The 25,333-nt window shown below is 46.1% G+C and overlaps 1 protein-coding gene across 1 annotated transcript in view; it reads left to right on the forward strand.

Moving 5' to 3' along the window:
* LOC308402380 (phospholipid-transporting ATPase ABCA1) overlaps positions 1-25,333 on the forward strand; it is a 202,689-nt gene that overhangs the window by 129,661 nt on the left and 47,695 nt on the right. The window contains exons 35-39 of the mRNA XM_080891181.1: positions 2,736-2,810; positions 11,006-11,175; positions 17,884-18,061; positions 19,190-19,305; positions 22,299-22,443. Coding sequence (XP_080747307.1) covers positions 2,736-2,810; positions 11,006-11,175; positions 17,884-18,061; positions 19,190-19,305; positions 22,299-22,443 — 684 coding nt within the window. The remainder of the gene's footprint in view (positions 1-2,735; positions 2,811-11,005; positions 11,176-17,883; positions 18,062-19,189; positions 19,306-22,298; positions 22,444-25,333) is intronic.

Consider the following 25,333-nt stretch of genomic DNA (forward strand, 5'->3'; position numbering starts at 1 on the left):
CGCCGCTTTTATTTTGACTGCGCCGCTCCTAATTGGAGCGTTGAGTTCTTTATTCAGACAGCTTTGTATCTTGGATACCGGTGATGTCACTCGCGGTGGACTTTTGGACTCCGCTGATTTCTCGAACAATTGAGAGAGAGAGGACCGAATTCAAAAGGAAGGAGGAGGTTTAATTCCTTCAGATCCATTTTGTTGAGTGTCCATGGCAACAAGCTGCTATTGTCTGAGCGCCGCTGTGAATAAATCGAAAAATCTTGTGCACAAGATCGCACAATCCGGCAAATCCGCTCCCCATACCGCATTACTTAACCTTCTTATTAATGAAGTTCATTCAGTTTCAGGGTTTTCTTTTCTGTATTCTTTAACTTCTTCCATTCAGTCTGCTCAGTGCCTGCATCAGGATTCAAACTCTTAGGAATGTGTAGTGTTTTCTTAAAATTCATGCCCACTCACTTGTCACCTCCCCGTGCCTCTCCCTCTGTCTCGCTCCCTCAGAGTCTGTCGTTAACATTTTAAATTTTGGACGTTCAAACTACACCGTCGCTTTGCCCCCGGGGGTCTCCGGTCTCATCCCTCACCGAGGCTCTCTCCTCTTCTCTCCCCAGAACCTCGACGCTAATGTGACTTTAATTTGTGCAGCAGCGATGATGTAACTCTAATGGCCGGGCATTAGCCGTCCCAGCTCTGCATTCCTTGTTATTAAAGTGCTACACTGTCCTTGGGAAATGTCTGCTTCTCTTCTGCTGCCCCTGCTGCTGCTCTGCAGGCGTTGCGACGTGAGACTCTTAACTGGAAGTAACGTGTTTTTGCACTCGCAGCCACCTGCGCCAACTGGGAAGTGGGCTTTGAAATTTCTGTTTCATTGCATTTTCTATGTCTAGCAGGTAGAAAATGGAGCTCTGAGAAGCAGGAGGCGGTGGGAATGGAAAGAACAAGAGAGGCTGTGCGGTGGGAAGTGTATAATTAAGAACCCCCACCCTCCCCCCGCCTCAGAGGAGCCACTGTTTCATGTAGATAGCGTTAATGATACGCAGCTCCCCGAAATGCTTGCGTAACCCATTTTTATTATTTAAATTATTCACAGGAACAAGCCCCTTAATTTAATAAACTGTAAACTTCTCCCCGGCAGATTCCTGGAACACACACATATTAACACACTTGCCACACAGGCCGTTTGACCGCTGAACTACGCGGGCCGATTTTGGAAAAAGTCGCCGCACACTCGAGTGGCTTTATTGCCGCGTCGTGAGCCACTGCACCGATGGGGTCCTCTGGCCAAACCAGCCTTGTCATTGTCCTTGAGCGGGGGAGAGTTTGTCAAGGATTAGACGCGGCCAGCCGCTGGCAGGCACACTTCTCATCCCGTCCTCAGCGACGGCTAATCCTCAGGACGGCTTCCTATTTGGAGCCACTTGGCACAACTCAAACCCGAGTGAAGGGAAAACAGGAAACACGGGCAGAGGTCGCCCGTGCTGCTGCTTTAGGACGAAAGCAGAAGACTTGTTCTCCGCCTCGAGTACGAATAAGTAATGAGCTGGAACAGAGGGGGATGTTATTTAGCGCTCTCCTCTTATTTCAGGGTGCATTGCTGAAATGATGTGTAAACACTGTGTTTAGGCGCAGATGTTTCCAGATGTTTCTAAAGCCAGCCACAAGGTGCTAAACAATTGGATGAGTTTTGAACAGAGAGGAAAAAAAAAGAAAGAGGCACAGTATGATCTCCTCGGCCCGTTGTCCTCAGGTAACCGTCTGAGCCGAGCGGCTGGAGAGATCTCTTTTCTCTCTTCCCCCCCCCCCCCCCCCCCCCCCCTTCCCACTCCCACTCTCTCTGTTTCGCTGCAGACAGCCACTCACACCTGAGCACCTTCCTGCATTCTCGGGATGTCTTTCTTGATTTTTCTCCTCTTATTTTTCCCCGCCGCCCCGCCCCTCGCTCTCCAGTTGTCACCTGCACTTTGCCTCCGTAAACCTCTCCTCCTCACTCCGTGCCACGTTCGCTGCCCCTCCTCTTCCACAGCCCCTCTGATGAAGGCAGAAGTCCAACAGGAGGTCCATTTGCATTTATATCACACATGTAATGTGCTCAGTAGTCTTATGGCCGGGGCCGAACAGCATGGTATCAACACGACACTTTGGGAATGGCACGCCTGTCATCTCGAGCCCTCATCCCAAGGCTCATTTCACATGAAACATGAGTGCAGCAGAGGAGATTTTAATGCAACCTGTCCGGGCTACCATCGCTCTCCCTCCCTCCCATTTTCATCACCTCACCACAAAGCCCGGCTGACACTCTGAAAATCATCCCTGTGCTTGTGTTTTATTTGCGACTAAACCCTCTCCCACCCCCTTAAAGCCGATTGGTTCATTTGGTATGTAGGCTGCTTGCGTGAACTGTGAATCTTTGTGTCATGCCCACCCCCTGCCATCTTTTACAATTATTTTACATAATTTAATAAAGCAGTAATGTCGAAAAGAGGGGGGGGGGGGAAAAGTAACAAGAATAACAAGGGGACACCCCCAACCTTAACCCCACCCCCTCCACCGCCACCCCTCAAGTCGGAGGAAAATAAATGGTTCAGCACACCCCCAAAAGGCTCCCTGGAAATCCTGATTCTCATGTCTCTCTCTCCCTTCTCCCTCATGTTTTTGCATTTCAAAGAGCAGCGGTGGTCTTCCGAGTGTGTCCAATTAAGTCTCCCAACTCATTTCTTATTTCTTGTTTTCCTCTTCATTAGGATAACGTGACTGATCAGCTCTACCAAAGCGCTGAGACGCTGCTCAAGAACCTGGGAACCAGGGACAACGTCAAGGTATTGTTGTGAATGTACATTACACCGAACACGGGATGAACGTTTAGCGACCGCAGAGGTGAAATCAGCCTCGTGCGGTGCAAAAACAGGCTACAGAGGCAGCGAATACCCAAACACAAGGCCACCAACTCATCTATCTCACTCAAGCCAAATGCTTGATATAGAATTGTGATGCTTTAACTGCATAATGAGCCTCATTGTGGGTTAAGACCTGTATAACTGAATTTAAATCAAAAGCAGACAGTGCTATAAATAATTTAGCAGCTACATCCTGGTGATTTAGTCTCTAACTAAACTAAAGAAAAAAATGTGATCACTTGTTGCTATTCTGAAGCCTTTCTGTTCTGCTGTGCTAAACATAAAAAAACCCACAAAAAAACCTGCTAACCCAAACTTGAGCTTTCCAAGCGGCGATAAATGAATTTGTGTTTCCATTTTCCATCTGGTAATGAATTAAAAAGGAGTCTTGAAGTAAGTAATGCTGAAATACTGCCGAAGCTGTCCTATAAAAGTGTCTCACACTTATATTTCTCATTCTGAGGGAAGAAAATTTGCTTCTCTCCCAGAAGCACTTTGATGCTTAAAGTAGTTTCAGAAGTGGAAATGTGGCTTGCCATCATATCTTACATATTTTTCGCTCTATCACCCTCATGTATTTAGCAGACAGGCTTAGCTTACGATCTGTTATCTTGCATACATCAAATGGTATTTTAGCTGTAGACCTTTCAGAAACTGCTGGATGGGAGGAAAAAAACAAAAAACAAAAAAAACAAAACAGAAAATAATATCTATTTTTGTCGATCTCCTCTTGTGAGATACAAGAAGAAAGGAGAACACAGCAGCAAGCAGACAGAAAGAAACGTGTGTGTGTGTGTGTGTGTGTGTGCGCGCGCGCGCACTTTCAGATTTCTCCACGTCCTCCTCTGTGATGCGGTGCTATGTTGGGCTGACACTCAAACACCATCCACTCTTAATTAGCGCTGCACTATCAGCAGGGAGCTCTCCCTCTCACTCCAACTCTCTTTCATCCATTCTTTTTCTTCTACAAGCAGCCTCAAACTCAGGGAATCACTTACAGTAGAAACAGAAGGCACGCTCAGAAATACAGGACAGGAAATAGCGTTGGGAATGTGCATCAGTAGCAATAATGTACCGTACATCTCACTGTGCACGCGTGCTGCACAAAGATCTGAAGGACCAACACTGTCTCATCAATGTGCTTATTAGACTACTGAGTTCAGATGCCAGAGTCGTACACAAGGTGCCCTGTGATGCACTGACAGGCCGGTGAGAGGTAACCACTTTATTCTAGAGACTTACAGTACTGTGCAAAAGTCTTGAGCCACCCCATAATTCTTTCTTAGTCCTCCCAACTTTTTGAAGGTTTTTTCTTTTTAGACATTGGCTGCTTTTTCACTCACTGTAAGTCCAGTCTTATCTGACCATTATTGGTTTAAGCCACTTAACACTGACCTATGAATCATTCAAGCATCAAAAATGCACCTAACTGAAGGAAGGAATCAGTGTTGTGACTTTATATACTGTTTTACTAGAAGCCTGTAAAACAAACAAACATATTCTTTCAATTTCTTTAGTCCAATATATGAAAGAAATTGCAAAAAAACAAACAACTTTTACAAGATCTGCGCTGAAAGTCAGTGATACAGAGATAAAACAGTGAGTGTCTACAGCCATCTGTAAAACACGGTGGAGGCTCTGTCATGATTTGGGATGCATTTTAATCAGTGATGTTGGGGATCTAGTCAAAATCGATGGAAATATGAAAGTACCATCAGATTTGATCCGCAATGCAACACCATCTGGAAATGACCATCTGTCGTTGATTGGAAATGGCTTGACAATAGCATGATCCCACACACACACAGTGCTAATGCCGTAAATGTCATGGTCCTGGGTCGTGCGACCCAGTGTTTTGTGTTTTAGCCTATTTTGATGTTTATTCTTTGTTTAGGGTCACTAAGGCAGTCCAGCCATTTGTACATATTACCCGTGTATTAAGTCTCCCTTGCCCTTCGTGTGTTTATGTCTGCGTGTCTTATATTGTCAAGTCCATGCTGTCGGTTATGTCATCTCCCCTGTACTACGTCTCCCCGGTTCATGTGTCTTGTCTAATCTCCATGTTTCCTGTTTTACTTTGAAAGTCTGTATTCATGGTCAGTGTATTCAGTTTCACTCCTTCTGTCCTGTCGTTAAGTTCATGTGTGTCAGCTGTGTTCCCATGTGTGGCCACTTCCCCTGATCATCCCTCATGTGTATTTAGTCTCTGTGTTTCATACAGTCTGTCTCGCGTCGTCTGTGTTACCACCTCCTGTGTTCTGTACCTCCAGCCATAGTCTTTCCTTAGTTTTGTCCAGTTTAGGTTTTCTGTTGAGTACTACACGTATGCTGCCCTCATTCTGTTTTTGTTCTTTTCATCAGCCATAATAAAAGGCTCGTTTTGTTGGAATCCACTCCTGCATCCTCGTTTGTGTTCGCACCTGGGTCCACCACACACCTTTCCGCACGGTCTGCCTCCGCAGACCGTGACAGTACGACGCGAGCATGCCGGACCCAGCGACACATGACATGGAGATCGTCCGGACAGTGGAGTCGCTATGCGACCGATGGCTGCACTGCCCCAGAGAGGGGGAACGGGAAGAGTTAGCCCGCCAAGTAGGGGTGTGCGTGTCCGTGTTCCCCTGGTTATGGGAGACGCTGCACCCCCTCGTCAGCGACTTTCTCGTCTCCACTCTCCGACTCCGCCCGCAGCAGCAGCGGCCCGGCGAGCGTGAGTCGTCACCAGAGCCATGCTGTTGCGGTGTTACCCCGCTACCTCATGAACCAGTGGCGGTCAGAGTCGGAACGGTGAGGCTCACCACCGACACACACACTTCATCGGCTTCCGCATCTTCGCCACCGCCTGTCTGCACGGAGATGCCCGAGGCTATTGACTTCGGTGAGGAGGAGCGGCAGCAGGTGTTGCGGGCGTATCGGGAGGACGAGCTACGCTGGAAGCCCTGGCTTATCTCCGAGGAGGAGCTTCTGCCAGCCGCCCCGCCTCGGACCGGCCGCCCGTCCTCGCCGCCTCGATCGGACTACACTTCTCCCGCTTCTTATCTGGCGCGGATGTGGTCGGAAGACGAGGAGCTGCTCGCCACAGAAATCCAAGTTCCGTCCGCGTCCACTTCAAGACGGAAGCGACGTTCACGTCGCCGTCGCTCATCGCTACGGCATGTGTCGCCCTCCACTGAGCTACACGAGGAAGCAGTGGGGGGCATGGATTCCGACCTCGAGGGGCGGCAGCGCGCCGCATGCGCGCAACTGCAGGAGGAGCTACGGGAGGAGCCATGGCTCGCTCCTCACTACGGTGAGATCTTCCGCGGGACACGCCTAGCCCTTGGGGGCCCCCGGAGTTGCCTGGAGCTCCCGCCTGCCGCCCCGCCAACACTCGCCGCCTCAGCCTCTGCGACGCCGCAAGAGGCTCCACTTTCCACGTCAACGGGACCCACGGCCAAGAAGAAACGGCGTTCGCGTCGCCACCGCATCGCCCGACGCTCGGAGGTTAGTGACGATGTTTTGTGTCCACCTAATCGCTCTGGATGTACTGAGAGCGAGGGGCTCGGAGGGACAATAAATGTCTCAGAGATGAAGACCCCGTGTACCGGTACTGTTAACTCTGTCACCCCCCCAGGCACCGTGTCACAGTCTGTTTTCTCGGAGGCCAGTGAAGAAGCTGTCTTTCCTGTGCCTCTGGCTACTGATATTGAAGGTGTTACTCTCGTGCCTACGTTTTGTATTGACAATAAAGCTAAGTTTTCTGGTGTTGGGCATGCTGTTTTTGGGGACGCCACACTGCCCTCACAGTGCTGTGAACCTGACACTGCCAAACCGGCCATAGGCACTTCGGTTTTGGGGATCAACCCGTGCGATGTTCTGTTAAACCCTGTTATTATGAGTGTGCAGGCTGAGGGGGAGGTTAGGGAGATAGAGGATAGAGAAGACGCTGCACACCCAGGACATGCGTCTTTCGCTAAGGAGGCTTCTTTTAAGACTGTTACGGCATCTGGAGCCTTTTCGAAGACTGTGTCTCAGCCCCTGCTATCCATTGACTATAAATCACGTGAGAAAACGTCTGATCTGACTAGTAATAAGACTGTATTCCCTTTGACTAGCACCTACCTTTTGGGGTCTTTTTTCCCTGTTCCCAAGCCGAATAATGAATGTTCTGCTTATGTAACTAGCCCAGCGCAAGAAGGAACGTCTGGTGTTGATCGGGAAATTGTATGTTATGTTCCGGCGCTAATCGGGCCCCAGGTTCCTCACTCTGCTGATGATTTGACCAGAGTGAGTGCTTTGGGGTCCGACATCAGCAACCGCTCTTCTGCACCAGTCCGCCGGGGCTGGACGAGTATTAAGGGCCTGCTGGGTTTTCCTATGTCTGTGAATGGCATTGTGATTTCTGTTAATACTAAAGTGAAGGTCTGTTTATGTTGTGCTTTCCCCTTATCTAATGACAAGGCTGTATTTTGTGTTTCCAAGACTGTCGGGGGGGGCGCCACGCTAATCATCACAAACCAGCTAGCCCTTTAACCGCACCCCTGGGCCAGGGCCTTTTGACTGCAGTTAATGAACTGGCCGATCTAAGGACAATTCAGCCGGATTGCTCAGAGCCAGTCCACTATGTTTTCTATGCCACGCCAAGTCCATGTGCATCCCACTCACTAGCTTTCTACAGCCGCCTAGTGTGTGGGGCTGAACCCCTCCTTAACTCAGTCTCGCCAACAGGGCTCTTAGACTCCAGTAAGTGTAGTTGTCTCCCATGTGACTGCCAAATTATTGTGTTCAAATCATCTGCACCTAGTCCTGGTTGTGTTATGTGGGTTCATGCATCGAGTCTTGGCCTTAAGAGTCATGCTTCCTGGGACAACATAACTGTCACTTGTGTCACTGAGCCACCTTGCTTCTGGTCTGAAATATTGTTTGAATCGTGCTCCAAGACAGGAGTGTTTAGCTCCCCAAGAAGGGCAACTAAGGACAATTCGGACTGTGTTAAGGACTTAGAGACATCAAGGTCCTTGTCTGTCGTTGCTCCTCTGCTTACATCTGCCAAGGACAGTGTCCGGAGCTTCGTGCTCACTCCCAGGGTGGCTGTGGCGTTACCTGACCTCTCACCTGCGTCTGATCTCCAGGTAGAGGCAGTGGACACCCAGCCAGCACCTGAGCTAGCTCCCACCACCAGGGTCAGGGCAGCCGGAGGTCAGCCATATCCTGCGTTTACACCCCAGGCGGGAATGGCTGCCGTCCGGTTTGTTCCTACACCCAGGTGGGTTTCCAAAGTTATGCCAGTCAGTACACAGCTGAGCTCCGCACCCAGCCTCGGCGCTCAGGTGGGAGCGGTTGTCGCTCTGCAGGCGCCTGCACCGGCTCATGTTTCCATTGGAGGCTCAAGAGAGTCATCGCCACCACGACAGCCTCCTGCTCTGCTCCCTGTCCAGGTGGCAGCCCTGCTCCCGGTCCAGCCAGGGGCCTCCTTAACTGTTCACCCTGCGCCTGCTGCTGGATGCCCGGGTGTGCCTATCCGGCATCCTGCAGCATCCACACCACTTCACGTCATGCCAGCTGGAGGGCCCGAGGAGCCCCTCCGGCCTCATGTCTCATCAGCTGGAGGGTCCGAGGGGCCCGTTCAGCCTCATGTCTCCGCTGGAGGGTCCGAGGGGCCCGTTCAGCCTCATGTCTCAGCTGGAGGGCCCGAGGAGCCCGTCCAGCACCATGCCATGTCTCAGCTGGAGGGCCCGAGGAGCCCGTCCAGCACCATGCCACGTCTGCTGGGGGGCCCGAGGAGCCCGTCCAGCACCATGCCACGTCGGCTGGGGGGCCCGAGCCGCCCATCCAGCCACCTTCTGCGTCGTCTGCTGCAGCCTCAGAGTCGTCGTCTGCTGCAGCCTCAGAGTCGTCGTCTGCTGCAGCCTCGGAGTCGTCGTCTGCTGCAGCCTCGGAGTCGTCGTCGGCTGCAGCCTCAGAGCCGGCGTCTTCGTCTGGTCCGGCCTCATCGGAGTCGTCAGCCTCGTCTGGTCCGGCCTCATCGGAGTCTTCAGCCTCGTCTGGTCCTGTGTCCACCGGGCCTCGGCCAGTGCGCCTGACACTGCTCCGTCGTCTCCTTTGCTGCCGCCGCTGCCTTCCGCGTGGCCGGCCTCCTGAACTGCTCCGTCGCCTTCGTCGCCGCCGCTGCCTTCTGCGCGGCCGGCCTCCGGACCGGCTCTGTCACCTGTGCCGCCCGCCTGGTCGGCCCCCCGACCTTGTGACCCGTGTACTCTTGTGCCTGTGGGCTCTGGGTCGGCCCCCTGAACTTTGTTTGGACTTTGGTCTTGTGCTCCTGTGTGTTCTGTTGTTCGTTTTGTTTCCTGTTCTGGTCCCTCCGTCCTGGTCCCCCGCCTCCCGCCCTGGGTGGGGTTTTTCTGTTTTTGTTTGGTTTCTCGGTTTTGGGCTGTCGGGAGCCAGCCCTTGAGGGGGGGGTATTGTCATGGTCCTGGGTCGTGCGACCCAGTGTTTTGTGTTTTAGCCTATTTTGATGTTTATTCTTTGTTTAGGGTCACTAAGGCAGTCCAGCCATTTGTACATATTACCCGTGTATTAAGTCTCCCTTGCCCTTCGTGTGTTTATGTCTGCGTGTCTTATATTGTCAAGTCCATGCTGTCGGTTATGTCATCTCCCCTGTACTACGTCTCCCCGGTTCATGTGTCTTGTCTAATCTCCATGTTTCCTGTTTTTGAAAGTCTGTATTCACGGTCAGTGTATTCAGTTTCACTCCTTCTGTCCTGTCGTTAAGTTCATGTGTGTCAGCTGTGTTCCCATGTGTGGCCACTTCCCCTGATCATCCCTCATGTGTATTTAGTCTCTGTGTTTCATACAGTCTGTCTCGCGTCGTCTGTGTTACCACCTCCTGTGTTCTGTACCTCCAGCCATAGTCTTTCCTTAGTTTTGTCCAGTTTAGGTTTTCTGTTGAGTACTACACGTATGCTGCCCTCATTCTGTTTTTGTTCTTTTCATCAGCCATAATAAAAGGCTCGTTTTGTTGGAATCCACTCCTGCATCCTCGTTTGTGTTCGCACCTGGGTCCACCACACACCTTTCCGCACGGTCTGCCTCCGCAGACCGTGACAGTAAAAGCAGACCTGCCAACATCCAAAGAAGAGCTTTGGATGTGCTTCAAGAAGCCCGGAGATCTATTCCTGAAGATTACTTCAAGAAATGACAAGAAAGCTGCCTCAGAGAGTTCAGACTGTGTCAAAGAATAAAGGCAGTCATGCCAGATATTGACTTTCAATGTGTGTTTTCACATTTCAATAAATTTCCTGCTAAATGTTCCAATTTTCTATGAAAATATAAAGAAATGATGGGTGGCTAAAAACACTTGCACAGCACTATACTCGCTGCATTAGGAGGCTGTAGCAGAGCTCATGATAGTCAGCCCAGAGATTATGACTCACATCCCTTTGGGACCTTTTTGTTTTGCTCTTTTTATTGACTGAAAGAATAAAAAGCCGTTTTTTGTCTTTTTACTCACGCTTCTAGAGTTTCACACAAGGAACTCTGCACGTTACCGTGCACTAATGCCACAACCTGCTGCGCCAGGCTCCACATCTGAAGTGCACCTCGTGCATAAAGCGAGCCACATCAGCAGCTTGGATAAGCAGCATTAATTGACGCCCCGCTAATGAGATCCGGATAGTAGTAAATCCGTAAATGACACAGACAACTCTTTACAGTGGTGATATTTGCCCTTTCTTCTGTTACGCTAAAGTGTTCACACTGTGTTTGCTTTCTGGTACTTTTGTTGGTGTCACGTTGATGCTAAAACACACCCAGCAGACAGATTCTGCCCTGATCTTTTATTCACTACCTCACTGGGTAGTTAATTTCTCCCTTTTCCAAAGAAAGCCACCTCAGAATTAAGAGGGCACATCCTTCATCACTGACCTGTTCCACAGTTTTAAAAAAAGTAAAGATTAGAATTGAATCTTCACTTCTCCACGTCATCTCTCGGTTATCTCTCCCTTCATAACCTGCCTGTTTTATTTTATTTTTCCTATTATTTGTCCACGAGTCTTACCTGATGTAGTTGCTAGGCGACATGGGAAGCAAATGCAAACCCCTCTACATGCTGTTCTCTGTACCAATTGTCTGTTCTACTGCAGGTGTGGTTCTACAACCAGCTGCGGCACGCCGTGGCGTCCTTCTTTAGCGTGGCCAACAACGGCATCCTGAGAGGAAATCTGCCAGCGGGACAGGACCCGCGCCAGTACGGCATCTCCGTCACCAATCACCCCCTCAACCTCAGCAAAGAGCAGCTCGCCAGTGCGGCCATGTGAGTCATCGGGCAAAAAAACAGGGGTTAAAGCTTTCTTCTTAACCTCTATTAAGTTTTTGTTTGGGTCCATATTAGGAACAGGGCTTCTCAAATACTGAATAGTACATCATTTGGTTAGTATAACTGTCCAGAAAGGTAGTGTAGTGTTAGTACCTCACAAGAAGAGTAAAAATGTTCTGCATTTGAACTTGCTGAACTTTGTAGAGTTTGCATGTTCAAGTCCAAAAAAATAAAATCAACAACTCACGCACATGGAGTAAAACTGTGACTCCACATTACCTTTAGATGTGGATGTGAGCCTGAGCCTTGGTTTGACTTCAAGCACAAGCTACTAACGGTATACTGGGAGAAAAGCCCCTAGCCTGCAGTTTTCTCCCAGCCTTTTGACGCGCGCAGCTACGACGATGCATTTTCTCGTGTTTGAAAGAGCCGCTTTTTAATTTTCTGACACTGCATTATGAGATGAAGAAGAAAGAGACTGATGGTGACCGGGGAACCGCGACAGATAAGGCAAAGAGAGAGAGGGAGAGAGGAATGAAGTGAGGGGGAAGAAAAACAGCATAGACTGAGGGAAAGCAGATGAGTGGGAGACAATAAAGTAGACAGCAGAGAACAGACAGACAGATAAATGAGGGATCGCTTCGAGTGTGCGTAGATTTGGAGGCCCATGGGAGTTCCTCACGAGGGTGTACCATTCCCTCCCCGCATGCTTTATCTTAGGGCGGATTTCTATGAGAGCTGGAGATTAATGACGTGCTAAATCATAATATATTGGCTCATACCATTCGGATATAATTGCTTTCTGTGTACGGCTCTGTGTTGTGTTCACAGCTAGTGTCTTTGAGCTGGATTGTATCCCGTAACGTCATCAATTTCCCGTTTGCGGTCCTCAGTGTGAGCGGCACATCTACTGTAAAGTAGTTAGATTACGTCCCTCTGCAGCACATCATCATACAGTGCCACGACCACAGCTCAGTAACTGCATTTCCATTCCACTTTCCCCCCGCTGCTCCAGCTCTCTCCCTCGGTCAGGTGTTTATGTGGTGATCAGGTGCTGACGACAGGCCTGAGTTAGAGAGGGGAAGACAGCGCCGGGGTTAGGGATAATTACGATATCCTGTAGGTTCAGGATGAGCCTCTTCTGCTCTCTCTAGCAGCCCGTGCAGAGCGTGAAGACTGCAATTTATGAACTGAGATTTTCAGATTGCCTCGGACACTCCTTCACCGCTGAATAAGAGCGGACATTGTAGGAGGGGAAAGGGCCATGGCTTCTAGAGCACCTGACTCAGCACAATTTGAAGCTCCACTTATCGAAATGTATATTTTATGACTATGGATCAGATGGCAGCGTGCGATACAAAAGTTTTTTTTATATTTACAAACTGTAAACAGATCTTATAAAGTGGCAGCATGTAGCATCGGTAAGCTAGCAGACAGAGAGTTGTGCACATTAAAATCGAACTGAAGCGAGTAAATATTGTACTTATGTTCATTTGGTAGCCAAAAGCACACCTCTTTTTTAACTCAGAGCGGTTTTTAAGGGGGGTTTAGACTTTACAGTTACAGTACTGTGCAAAACTCTTGAGCCACCCCTCTTACACATGCAATACAGCACATTTCTCCCTGTTTCCCTTCCTTACGCACAACTTCTTCACAGCTTTCCTTCCAATAAGCCCATTTCTGTTGAACAGTAGATGAATCAGCTGATGTCTCTTAGGTCCTGTGTCTGGTCTTTGCTGTATATTTTTTTCACTGTTTCTTAAGGACATTGCTTTTAGATACGGCACATCTGCTGTAAGTAGTTTTTAGATTTTCCACTTCCTCTTTTTGTCCTCCACTTGTCCTATTTCCACACTTTTTAGGAATAGCCTAGTTGGTGCAAAAATACAATTTTGGGCCTGTCAAGTGTGTTATCTTTGTAATTTTTCATAATCTCAGCTACAGAAATGTGAACAAATGTTGAACAACAAATGTTTTCTGCCCTGAAAATGGTCAAGTACAAGGACTGAATATGAGTGAAAAAGAAGCCAATGGCAATGTCCAAAGAAAAACTCGGAGAAAGACCAGTTAATTGCAGCGAGCCAAAAAAGCCACAGTCACCAAAGGCCAAAAAAAGTATCCCGCCCATCCTGTCAAAATATTCTGAAATGCACCAACCTCGGCCTTAAATGAATCCCTGTCACTGACACTTCCACAATGTTGTGGTGAGACCGCAGCTAAACCTGCAATTTCGATAATAATTCATCCCCATTGACTTGCTCCCTTGCTAGCTTTTGGACACCAGTATTTCACTGCACCGTCTAATTTGAAGTGACACTCCCCTCTAGTGTACTTCACAGCCTATTTCAATGCAAGCGATGTCATGAGCCACAAAATTGTGAAGGGCTGCGCAGGTGGAAAGAAAGTCGACGCTTACACCCACAGAAATTACCACTTCATTCCCACAAGGTCTCCGTGCTTTATCTCGCATCGGCACAGAAATGGAGCCTCCCGAAATGTCAGCGTTGGCACCGTTTCATTATTGAGAGATATGCATTGCTTCTTAATTGCTGGGGAACATCAATTTGGCAACTGACAAAAATGTTTCATCTTGCCGCGCTTTTGAATTTGATGTGTAATTTATTTGCAATCAACGAATTATGACACTTTCTGTTCTTGCTGCTGTGCAAAAGTATACTATTGATAACGTGCACATCACACAGCTTACCCTATGATTGTCTCTGGAGCTCTCTACCTGCATGTTGCTTTATAATAGAAATAATGACCGGAGTGTTGTACAGCCAATTTGTTATCTTGTGTTTTTAGCATCTTTTCAGCATAACAATCCCCTGCAGCCACTCTAAATAAAATAATAATAATAATGAAAACTTAAGGAAGGCAACACAAACTATAAAGCTTTACTCCCACTGCACATCTTCCCTGCACTTGCATTAGTAGTTAATTAGCAGATTGCTTGTCCTCTTTTCACAGCAATTAACCACCTTCAAGCATTCAGCCTGCGATCATTCACAGCTTTGTCCCCTACATTACCTCCCCACCCAAACAGAGCACGCAGCCCTTGAAAACTGCTAGAAATGTGGGCTGGCACGCACTGCTGTTAATGATTTCATATTTACGTGTTCTAATTGCGCCTGGTTGGCGATGATAAATATGGACATGTAGCCACGCAGGGTAACTTATTTCATATGCTAATTAAGCAGCGGGAAGACTCGTGAAAGATTATCAGGAGGCAAGGGGTGAGGATTTGGGAGGGTTGTGGGGGCAGTTGGGGTGGTCAGAGTCACAGATCGCAGTTTTATCCAATGCTAAATGAGCAGACGCAGTAAAGGACACTTCCAAAGGTAGCGTGGCATAAATAAAGACGCACGGCAGGGGAAATTTGAGAGATTTGTGTGTGACACGGATATTGTTGCGGATGAATAAGTCTTCTAAGATTTTAGGATGTGCTGTTGGACAAGCTGGAAAGAGACAAAAAGGAGCCCTAAACGTGTCGTAGTTTCAGAAGGCCGGTGACATTTAAAAGCTTCTTTTTTTAAAATTCTATCAGGTACAAACAGCAATCAGTCAGTGCTGTAAAAGCTAGGCTAATGTAGACATCAATACTAACAAGAACATTGAAACGTTAGTTATCTGACTTATTTTTGCAGGTGTAGCGGAATTAGTTTAAATGCATCGTTGCCTAGTGTTAAATTTGATTATGTCTTAATTACAGGAAATGAGCCAAAAGTTGTTTTGACATTGTTTCAAGTGTCATCAGGCTCATTTCCTGATAACAGACCTGCTGATTTTTAACAGAAACTCTTAAAACTGGTTTTATACACACAAAACACTGAATTTCTCCCACAGGACAGTCCGGACTCTTCCACGGCTGTTCTTTATTGTCACTGATGTCACAGCAGTGATGGCCTTGTGAATGATATTAGAGGTAGTAAATAGTGCGTTCTCATGAAAATAGAAAACCAAGTGCGCCCATATTCCCCAAGAAGTACATTAAAATACAGTGAATACCTCATAAGGATGGAAAACCGAAGGTTCATGGACTGCAGTTCTGTATTTCATAAAGTCTGTTATTATATGTGTTATATCTCTCATACTGCAGTTCATGTGGATGATTTTATCCAAAGCACCTTACAGGCCCCGGGGACTTACTCCGTAGCTTTGAAAACCTAGTAGGTGCCACAGACTGATAAAAGATGGACGTAGCAAAAATGTGATGTGAATCAGAAAGTACCCAACACCTCAGTTACACTGAAGTAAAAATAGGATGGGAACCTTCTTGTGATTAGGGAAAATTTGTGGTTGCCCAGTGAATGCACTGACTTTTGTTGCCATCGGAGGTAGATTGCAAGTAGTTGGGATGTCCAGAGGTTGTGCCAGCAACACTGATTACACAGGTCACCTGGTGGGAGGCAACTTGTCTCCAAACTGTCACAGTCTGTCTCAGTTTAGCAAATAAGTGGAAGTTGCTTTGAAGATGGCAACTGACTGCGAGTGGTCACAGACATTTCAAAAGCAGGGATCGTGACATTCTGCTGCACGGCAACATCTGTTTTTCCCCAGTGTGACTGCAGCATTACACCTACATTCTTTCTAATGGCCAGCAGGGGGCGATTTCACTCAATGCAAAATAATTTTGGGTTCTATAGAAATCTGTTGGAAAACGACCCTTTGGACTGTGACCTCAGTATACAGGGAGTGCAGAATTATTAGGCAAATGAGTATTTTGTCCACATCATCCTCTTCATGCATGTTGTCTTACTCCAAGCTGTATAGGCTTGAAAGCCTACTACCAATTAAGCATATTAGGTGATGTGCATCTCTGTAATGAGAAGGGGTGTGGTCTAATGACATCAACACCCTATATCAGGTGTGCATAATTATTAGGCAACGTCCTTTCCTTTGGCAAAATGGGTCAAAAGAAGGACTTGACAGGCTCAGAAAAGTCAAAAATAGTGAGATATCTTGCAGAGGGATGCAGCAGTCTCGAAATTGCAAAGCTTCTGAAGCGTGATCATCGAACAATCAAGCGTTTCATTCAAAATAGTCAACAGGGTCGCAAGAAGCGTGTGGAAAAACCAAGGCACAAAATAACTGCCCATGAACTGAGAAAAGTCAAGCATGCAGCTGCCAAGATGCCACTTGCCACCAGTTTGGCCATATTTCAGAGCTGCAACATCACTGGAGTGCCCAAAAGCACAAGGTGTGCAATACTCAGAGACATGGCCAAGGTAAGAAAGGCTGAAAGACGACCACCACTGAACAAGACACACAAGCTGAAACGTCAAGACTGGGCCAAGAAATATCTCAAGACTGGTTTTTCTAAGGTTTTATGGACTGATGAAATGAGAGTGAGTCTTGATGGGCCAGATGGACGGGCCCGTGGCTGGATTGGTAAAGGGCAGAGAGCTCCAGTCCGACTCAGACGCCAGCAAGGTGGAGGTGGAGTACTGGTTTGGGCTGGTATCATCAAAGATGAGCTTGTGGGGCCTTTTCGGGTTGAGGATGGAGTCAAGCTCAACTCCCAGTCCTACTGCCAGTTCCTGGAAGACACCTTCTTCAAGCAGTGGTACAGGAAGAAGTCTGCATCCTTCAAGAAAAACATGATTTTCATGCAGGACAATGCTCCATCACACGCGTCCAAGTACTCCACAGCGTGGCTGGCAAGAAAGGGTATAAAAGAAGAAAAACTAATGACATGGCCACCTTGTTCACCTGATCTGAACCCCATTGAGAACCTGTGGTCCATCATCAAATGTGAGATTTACAAGGAGGGAAAACAGTACACCTCTCTGAACAGTGTCTGGGAGGCTGTGGTTGCTGCTGCACGCAATGTTGATGGTGAACAGATCAAAACACTGACAGAATCCATGGATGGCAGGCTTTTGAGTGTCCTTGCAAAGAAAGGTGGCTATATTGGTCGCTGATTTGTTTTTGTTTTGTTTTTGAATGTCAGAAATGTATATTTGTGAATGTGGAGATGTTATATTGGTTTCACTGGTAAAAATAAATAATTGAAATGGGTATATATTTGTTTTTTGTTAAGTTTCCTAATAATTATGCACAGTAATAGTCACCTGCACACACAGATATCCCCCTAAAATAGCTAAAACTAAAAACAAACTAAAAACTACTTCCAAAAACATTCAGCTTTGATATTAATGAGTTTTTTGGGTTCATTGAGAACATGGTTGTTGTTCAATAATAACATTATTCCTCAAAAATACAACTTGCCTAATAATTCTGCACTCCCTGTATATGTTCCTGATAGGTTTATAGTCCCTTGCTTGTCTATAATCTCAGGAGGTCTGTCTGCGGACCTGTGCAGGTGGAGGCCGACACAGTCCTATTTTATGTCCCTCAGTTTCTCAGTCAGATCATCAAGTCTCTTTAAAAACACTAAGATGGTGACAGTCACAATCCTAAGCTCAACATGAACATGAAACTAAAAGAGTTTAAAACTAAAGGGTCATGGTAGCTGTGTCCATCTTTTATATACAGCCTGTGATAGTAGACAGAATGTAAATTCTAATGATTTTCTTTGTGTGCGCCATATATTTTTAAAGCCAACGTAGTCTACATCACCTCAGAATCAAACTTTATATTTAGCCCCATGGACAAAGTTTAATATCCACTTTCTTTTGCCCTGGTAGACCCCTAATAGCTCGCCAGTCAACTTTTTCTATGCTGTGTCCTCTTCAATCACAGGGCCACAACCTCCACTGACGTCGTGGTGTCCATCTGCGTTATCTTTGCCATGTCCTTCATCCCTGCCAGCTTTGTCCTCTTCCTAATCCAAGAGAGGGTGAACAAAGCCAAGCATCTGCAATTTGTCAGTGGAGTAAACCCAGCTGTCTACTGGTTGGCCAATTTTGCCTGGGACATGGTAAGTACCAGCTTTATCTGACAGCTGTGTCTGCGCCTCAAATATTCTCTCTTTCTGAAGCTTCGGCTCTGTTACCTGACCCATTAAAGCCAGGTAAATACTGTGTAATATATGCTATAATGTGATTCACCCCAGCAGTTTTCGCCTGCTTTATTTTATACTACCCTTGTAATATACTACTTTGGGCCTTTTTTTGCCCACCTAAGGCTAAATGTAAAAATATCCATCCACTGTAATTGACAATGTAGCTTTGACACTGCTGGCTACTGGGAAAAGCTTCACCTGAGACAGTTATTGGCTGAGGCGTAATTATCGACAGCAGCTGCCCCTGCTGGTTATGCTCAACAGGCTTATCGGCAGTTTCCCCGAGGCATAATGGAAGTAAACATTTCATAAGGTACCTTTGGTAAAGAAATTGCATCAGGACACTCATCATTATGGTGGATAAATGCTGTCTGGGTGGAAGACAAATGCACCTAAGGAGCCTGTCTAATGATTCTTGCCCGAAGCTCCCCGCATTACCATGCACGCTCTATCAACAATAAGGATATTACAGTGAATCTAGTCTGAAAGCTCTTTAATATTTCAGTCTAAACTTTTTCTGTAATAAACATGTATCATTGTAACCTGATACATTGTATGTCTATTATCTGCAGTATTCCATTTATTCGCCAGGGGGGATATTAATCCGAAGGGTGATTATATAATAATAGCATCATCAGTTATGTTTGTTTACTTCTGTAGGGGGAAAAAAAGTCGGCTAGTAAAAAGCGTGCTGTCTGGTTTGATTTGAAGTTGAATGGATTTAAACAATCGTTGGATAAATATTAGTCTTAGATCAAAATTTTATAGAGCCATTGTACATGCATCCAATTCAGCGTGTCACTGAGCGACCGCTTGCTTCAAACACACGAGAATCAGATGGCTGTTATTCACTGGATTAATTAGAAAACTAAAGCCGGATACATTCGCTAATTAAAAAGTCATCTACACATTTTATAATTACACGGTCTTTCAGTTGGCGTAAAAAAAAAAAAAGTCATAACGCTTTAATGGAGTCGTAACCACCCTAAAGAGTGACTTTTTTAAGCCTGTGCTTTATTTTGACGTGTGTGTTTGTGTTTACAGTGTAACTACATCGTCCCCTGCTTCATCGTGATTGTGATCTTCCTCGCCTTCCAACAAAAAGCCTATGTTTCCCCTCCTAACCTGCCGGCTTTGATCCTCTTGCTTATTTTTTATGGGTGAGTAAATGACATATTTCAGAGTAGCTCAGAGAATTATGGCGTGCCCAGATTTCTGGGATGGGCTGTCTTTTAATATTCATTGATTGACTTCTGAACACTTCAGGTATCCACAATAGAAAGCTGTCATAGTAGTGCAGGTATTGGCTGAAATGTAAGTTCTTGGTACGCACTGTAATATTTTGTTGCCCTACCTTTAGCTCCGATGACGGCACGTTAGAGGTTTGCCGTGACAACGTAAAGGGATTAAGATCTCAGTGGGGTTAAGGTGAGGTCTCCGCTGTGGTGGTCGATCCATCTGTGAAAAGGACGTTTTACTTTCACTGAACCCATCTTTCACAATTTGAGCCCGATAAATCCTGGCATTATCATCTTGGAACATGTCCACGCCGTCGGAAAGAAGAAGAAATTCATTAATGGAGAAACTCTGGTCGATCAGTAAATGCAGGTAGTTAGCTGACTGCGTTTTTGAGGAGATAATGTTGCTGAACCTTGACCAGTTGAAGCAACCTGAGATCAGGCTTTTACTGTAAGCACGAGGCGTGATGATGCATCACTTCACCCGCCTCTCTTCTTAACCTGATGTGCCCGGCACTCAGGAACAGGGTAAATCTGGACTCATCAGACCACATGACTGTTCTCCATCGCTCCACAGTCCAACCTTTAAACATCCCTGGTGAACTGAATTGTTTTTTTTCCCCAAGTAGCCAAACTGATAAGTGGTTTTCTTAAGGCCAGACAACTGTTTAGTCCTGATCCCTGGAGTTCTCTTTACATTGTGTGTGTATAAATGCTTTTACTTAGCTGCGAGTTCAACTATTAATTTGACCTCTGATCATGATCAGTCATGATTTTCACATTTCTTCTTTGAGTCCCTTCAGCCTTTTGTACTGTGTTGAATAGTTTAACCCAATTTTAATAGTTTTAGTAAACTTCTGAATTGTGTTGTTTGCTTGATACAGACCATTAAATCTGACCCTTCTGAAACAGAGAACATCTTTTCCACGACCACAGGATGTGTCTTTTTACGTGGTTGTTTAAGAAATGAGAAGCTACTCACTTCAGTCAGTCAGTCAAGGTTAAATAAGCTGTTTCCAGCTGAAACGTGTCATTATATTACATTTTAGAGATCAACCACAGAAATTAAAGCCATGTTCAGCTGCGGATGGAGTCATCAAAAATCCATTTAACTGCCTAAAAAGGGTGCATAATGTCCATTTAGACCGCTTACATTGTTTACCTGATGTCACCTTTCTGATGAGGAAGTGAAGCTGTTTCACTCCACCACACTCAATGAACAAAACCAGTAGTTTACCAGTAGTTCAAAGTTTGTTTGTCCACTGCTGCTGCTTCGGTAAATTAGTTAGTTTGTGTTACCGTGTGACTTTTTTGTTAAAGGGATAAAAATCCATCACGCAAAAATTACTCAGTAAACCAGCAGCTCCTGTTTTCTGTGAGGTAAAAAATACAGGGAGCAACAGACCTGTTCAACTCACACGTGCAACTTTAACACTTGATTAAAGTTTACCTTCAAAGTTTGTGTTGTTATTCATTGTTGAACCAGCCTTTCCACGCTGTAGGAGAACTTTAAAAGTGATCTGGCACTACCTCAGAATCACCAGCTAAGAAGCATTAGCTCACTTCCACGCTGCTTACACTTCCTTTGTTCATTTGAACTATTAAGACTTTCCCAAATGAAGATGACATTTGGCAACTTCCCCTCCCCCATACACTTAATGAAGAGTTTTGACACCTCACGAAATGTCAGTAAATATGTGGTATGATGACCATTTGAACAGGTTCTAGCAGGTAGTAAGCTGTACAGGTAAAGACTACCCTTTTGTTGCATAACCAGTCATTTTGTCCTAAAAGCCGGCTTGAAGTATGACAGAAACCATTCAGTTCAGAAAAAGGGGACAAGGGTTTCTCCTTTTAGGTGTCCGAGGGGTAAATAGTTATCTGCGACAGTGTCAAAAAGCCCCACAAAGCCAGAGTAATCGAAGAACTGACGTTTATGCCACTAATCTTTAATTCATATCTCCAATTCAATCCAGTGCGTTTATTACAACGTATTTTATACATTTTCCGCAATAGTTTGTACTTTGTGTAATACTTATACTACGTCCATTGAAAGATGCACCAGTGCACACAAATAAGTTAGTAATACTAGTCATTGGAAGTGACACACACCAAACCCTAAGCCTAACTATGATCACGTCCTAATCCCCAACCCTGACCCTGACCCTAACCACATCGGTCGGCTTTTTCCACCCTGCAAACCTATGACATCGTAACATTGATGATGATTGGTCACTTGCAATGTTGCAACTGGACCAACATTGGTTTTGATGATCCAGGAAGAACACCACCGCAGGGATATCAGATACAGCTATGGCACATAGTGAAGGAGACATGCTGTGTAGCTTAGCTCGTACAAACAGGTCTGTGTGCTTCTCAGAGTGAGGCTGCAGTCTGTTTCCAAAGATTCCTAATCTAAAAAGAACTGAATCAGAAAGTTACACACACGCCTCTGAAGTAGGTCAAACTGAAACTCCAGCACTTGAGTAAATGTAATGAGATCAAAACGTGTTACTTTCAAATTACATTCAAAGGTCTGGTTATATGACAGGGGTTTGCACCGTGGCACCACAACACCAGTGCCTCACTTGATCTGCTTGTGATACCGAGCTTGAACCGCTGACTGCCGAGCGTGGGCAGCATTCAGTTGGCAGTGCTTTCATGGGTCACTTACTGAAAATGCAAATGATCAGAGGAGGCCATCAAATGGCACAGCTGACCTGGTAATCCGCATTTGTGAATCGAAAATAGCAAGGATTCAGTAGCTGCTAGCATGATATTTGCCGTTATACAAATTGCCCTCGGAGAGTTTAACGAGCATGGATCGCACTGGAGATCACCTTTGTTATTTTAATTTCTATATTTTATATTTTGTAACACTGTTTTACTTTGTTTTGTGTTTTTTTTTTTTTAAGCTGGGCTATCACGCCCATGATGTACCCGTTCTCCTTCATCTTCAGCGTGCCCAGCACAGCTTACGTGGTGCTGACCTGCATCAACCTCTTCATTGGTATTAACAGCAGCGTGGCCACCTTTATCATGGAGCTCTTCGATGATGATGTAAGTGTCACCCTCACCACACGCTCACACGCTCACACACGCATACAGAGTCTGTGCAGACGGAAAAGTAGGAGACACACATGCATGCATGCACATTTTTAACGCGACAGGCGGCACACTTCCTGTGAAACAGCAGGCGCAGACTTTCAGGCTCCATAAAAATGATATTTATGCAGAAGCTATAGCTGCGGATGGCTAATTGACTTGAATCATAGATAAACGCTCAGTGTTTTTCCATTTTTTTCTCCAAAGCAAAGGCTTTCATGCGCGTGGGTGGGGTGTGTGCCCACCTGGTATAACTTTTAATATATTTCCTTTATCCTCTCGAGGATTTTTCAAAGGAATTATTTTGCCTATTCTTTTTAATGTTAAATCGTTTGCTGAGAATTGGGTCTTCAGAGAACTTTGCTCATCCATCTTTCAGCAAGTGTTCATTTTAACTGCAAGCTGCTCCAGTCTCAGTGGAATGAAAAGACAAAGACACCAAAAACGAGCTAAATAAGAAATACAGAGCTCGGTTTGGAGAGAGACAGACTGTCAGTCATTGTACTGTTTTATTAGAATTTAAATCAATTACGTAAAAAAGAAAATATCTGAATACGCAATGTGTGCAAACAGCCAGGACTCAGACAGAACAACCTCAAGTTTTTTAAACGATTTCTCTACTTTTCTGACATCTTTCTCGTTTGTTCTCTGATCTGAATACGTCTAAACACATTTGCAGCCTTAATTGTTATTTGCACGATTCCCACGCATCGCCCGCTCTCTCATTTGGTTTTTTCCCACCTCACCACGTATTTTTAGCCTCGTGCTGATCAGTCATCCCTTGTCAACAGACACAAGAGCACGGTGCGGTGCCGAGCTGCGTTTGCATCTGACGCTTCATCAGAATGTCTCCCACATCCCCGATCTGCCACTTCAGACGCAGCGTAATGTCGTCTCAAAGACTCTTGCCTCTGCGCGGTCTGCCCCCTCCGACACGCCTGCCTGCGACTTGATCTTCTGGCGCCCGCTCCGTGATGGCATGGGATGTTTCCTGTCTCCTAACGAGGCGGCCTCATTTGCATCGTGATTTCATTATCGCCGACATTCATCATCAATTTGTATTTTTCACGAGCGCGTCTCTCCTCCAAGAAAGTCACTGTGGTCATTTTGTTGTGTCTGCATTCTCTTTATTTATTGATGCGACGTTAGCGGAGCGTATTACTCATAAAGGGCGCCATTCCCGATAATTTAATGGACAGCGCTTTGCCCACGGGCCGGTGTAAAGGGACGGATTTACTGCCCATTTCGCTCGATTGAGGCATTAGGAGCAGCGTGTTTCTCTGAGACTCGATGGGGACGGAGGTCCGAGATAATTCTGCTAATCTGACCCGATTTCGCCGCCGATAAGAGTCTGACGGGTCAACATCAATCAACTCACATGTTACAGCTCTCCAGGTTTCCATGTCTCCCCCAGTTCAGAGCTGATATCTCCCCGGAACAGACTCTTCACAAACTAGCTAGCCAGTTATGACAGTGCCCCGACGTGCTCCAGTTCAACAGAAACGGCAGATCCTGCACATGACAGCTCTATCCAGCCTTCTCCTCTCGCAGCTTCTGCGATTTCAAAGCTGCGCCTCATCACTTTCAGGCTCCTCTGCGGCGGCGGTGGCGATATTTAAACAGTGTCGCTCAAAAGTAAAGCTTCCGGCTTTCAGTCTGTTTTCTCTTTTCAAGCACTGGGTGAATCTAGATCCCTTTTGGGCATAGCACCATTTTTCCAGGGGAGAAAATGGGAAGAAGGGAAAAAAAATAAGAGTAGCAGAGTGGGAAAGCAGCGCTGCAGTGTTATAGACTTGGTGCCCTAGTTTTGTCTTGAGACCAATGGGAGATTTTCTTTCCCTCAGGACTGTCCAACTCCCTGTGGATTGCATCAATCCCAGCCTGCCTTGTACGCTTGAAGCGCTGTCTGAGTCAATACTTCCACCACGTGCCTCTAAGAGATAACCGCAGGCACCCATAGATTTTTCCAGGATAAATGTATCGGTGTGGCGGCGTGGCCAGGTACCGCTTACCTCATGTAGTGTAATTGGAGTACATTGTTTTTTAAGTCCAGAAGAATTTATCGACGCTGTGTTTAAAACAGGCAAAGGTTTAATGTAGTCGATTGCTCACGACAGAACTCCTACAGTATCTCAAAACCACAGGAATATCATCTCTTGAAAAATGTCTTCCCCAGCTGTTTGAGCCATACATCCTCTGCTTGTCTGCTTTCATTGTGATTCGCAGCATTATGAATGAAGCCACGCTGTGGGAATAAGCACGTGTAGGGATATGGGTCAGATAAGCACAGCGCAGACAATACCACCTTTAAAAACCATTTGAAAATGATTTATGGGCACATAGCGCAAACACAAGGGGGGAAATTGTCCGGCGTTTTATCATCTTCGACAAAGAACCTCTTAGATCTCCTTGATGAACACCCAGTCAGGAGGAGATATGTTATTTCATGTATCGATCTCAAATTAGGTCTCGCTGCTTTTTGCATTCCTCTGCCAGATGGATGGGCTGCTCTCTGCCAAGGTCATAGCTGTTGTTTATTTATTTGACTTTCTTATCTCTGTTTAGGCTTAGTGTTGAATGTAAAGAATAGAGGTGCCTTTAGCAAATCCCCTGATGCTTGCATTTGAGTGGTTACATACATTGTGAACATCCTGGGGGATAAAAATATGTTTGCAAACGCCAAGAAAAGAACGTTAGTTTCAACTTTGAGGGTAAACTTGTTTTCTGCTACAGCAAATTGTTGCAGTAAAGTATATCTTTCCTCCATATACTGTCAGTAAAGGCAATCAAGTAATTGGCTAAAGAGAAAATACTAATACGCAAATATAAATTAGTGATTTAAATG

The sequence above is a fragment of the Rhamphochromis sp. 'chilingali' genome, assembly GCF_963969265.1.
Source record: "Rhamphochromis sp. 'chilingali' genome assembly, chromosome: 1".
NCBI lineage: Eukaryota > Metazoa > Chordata > Actinopteri > Cichliformes > Cichlidae > Rhamphochromis > Rhamphochromis sp. 'chilingali'.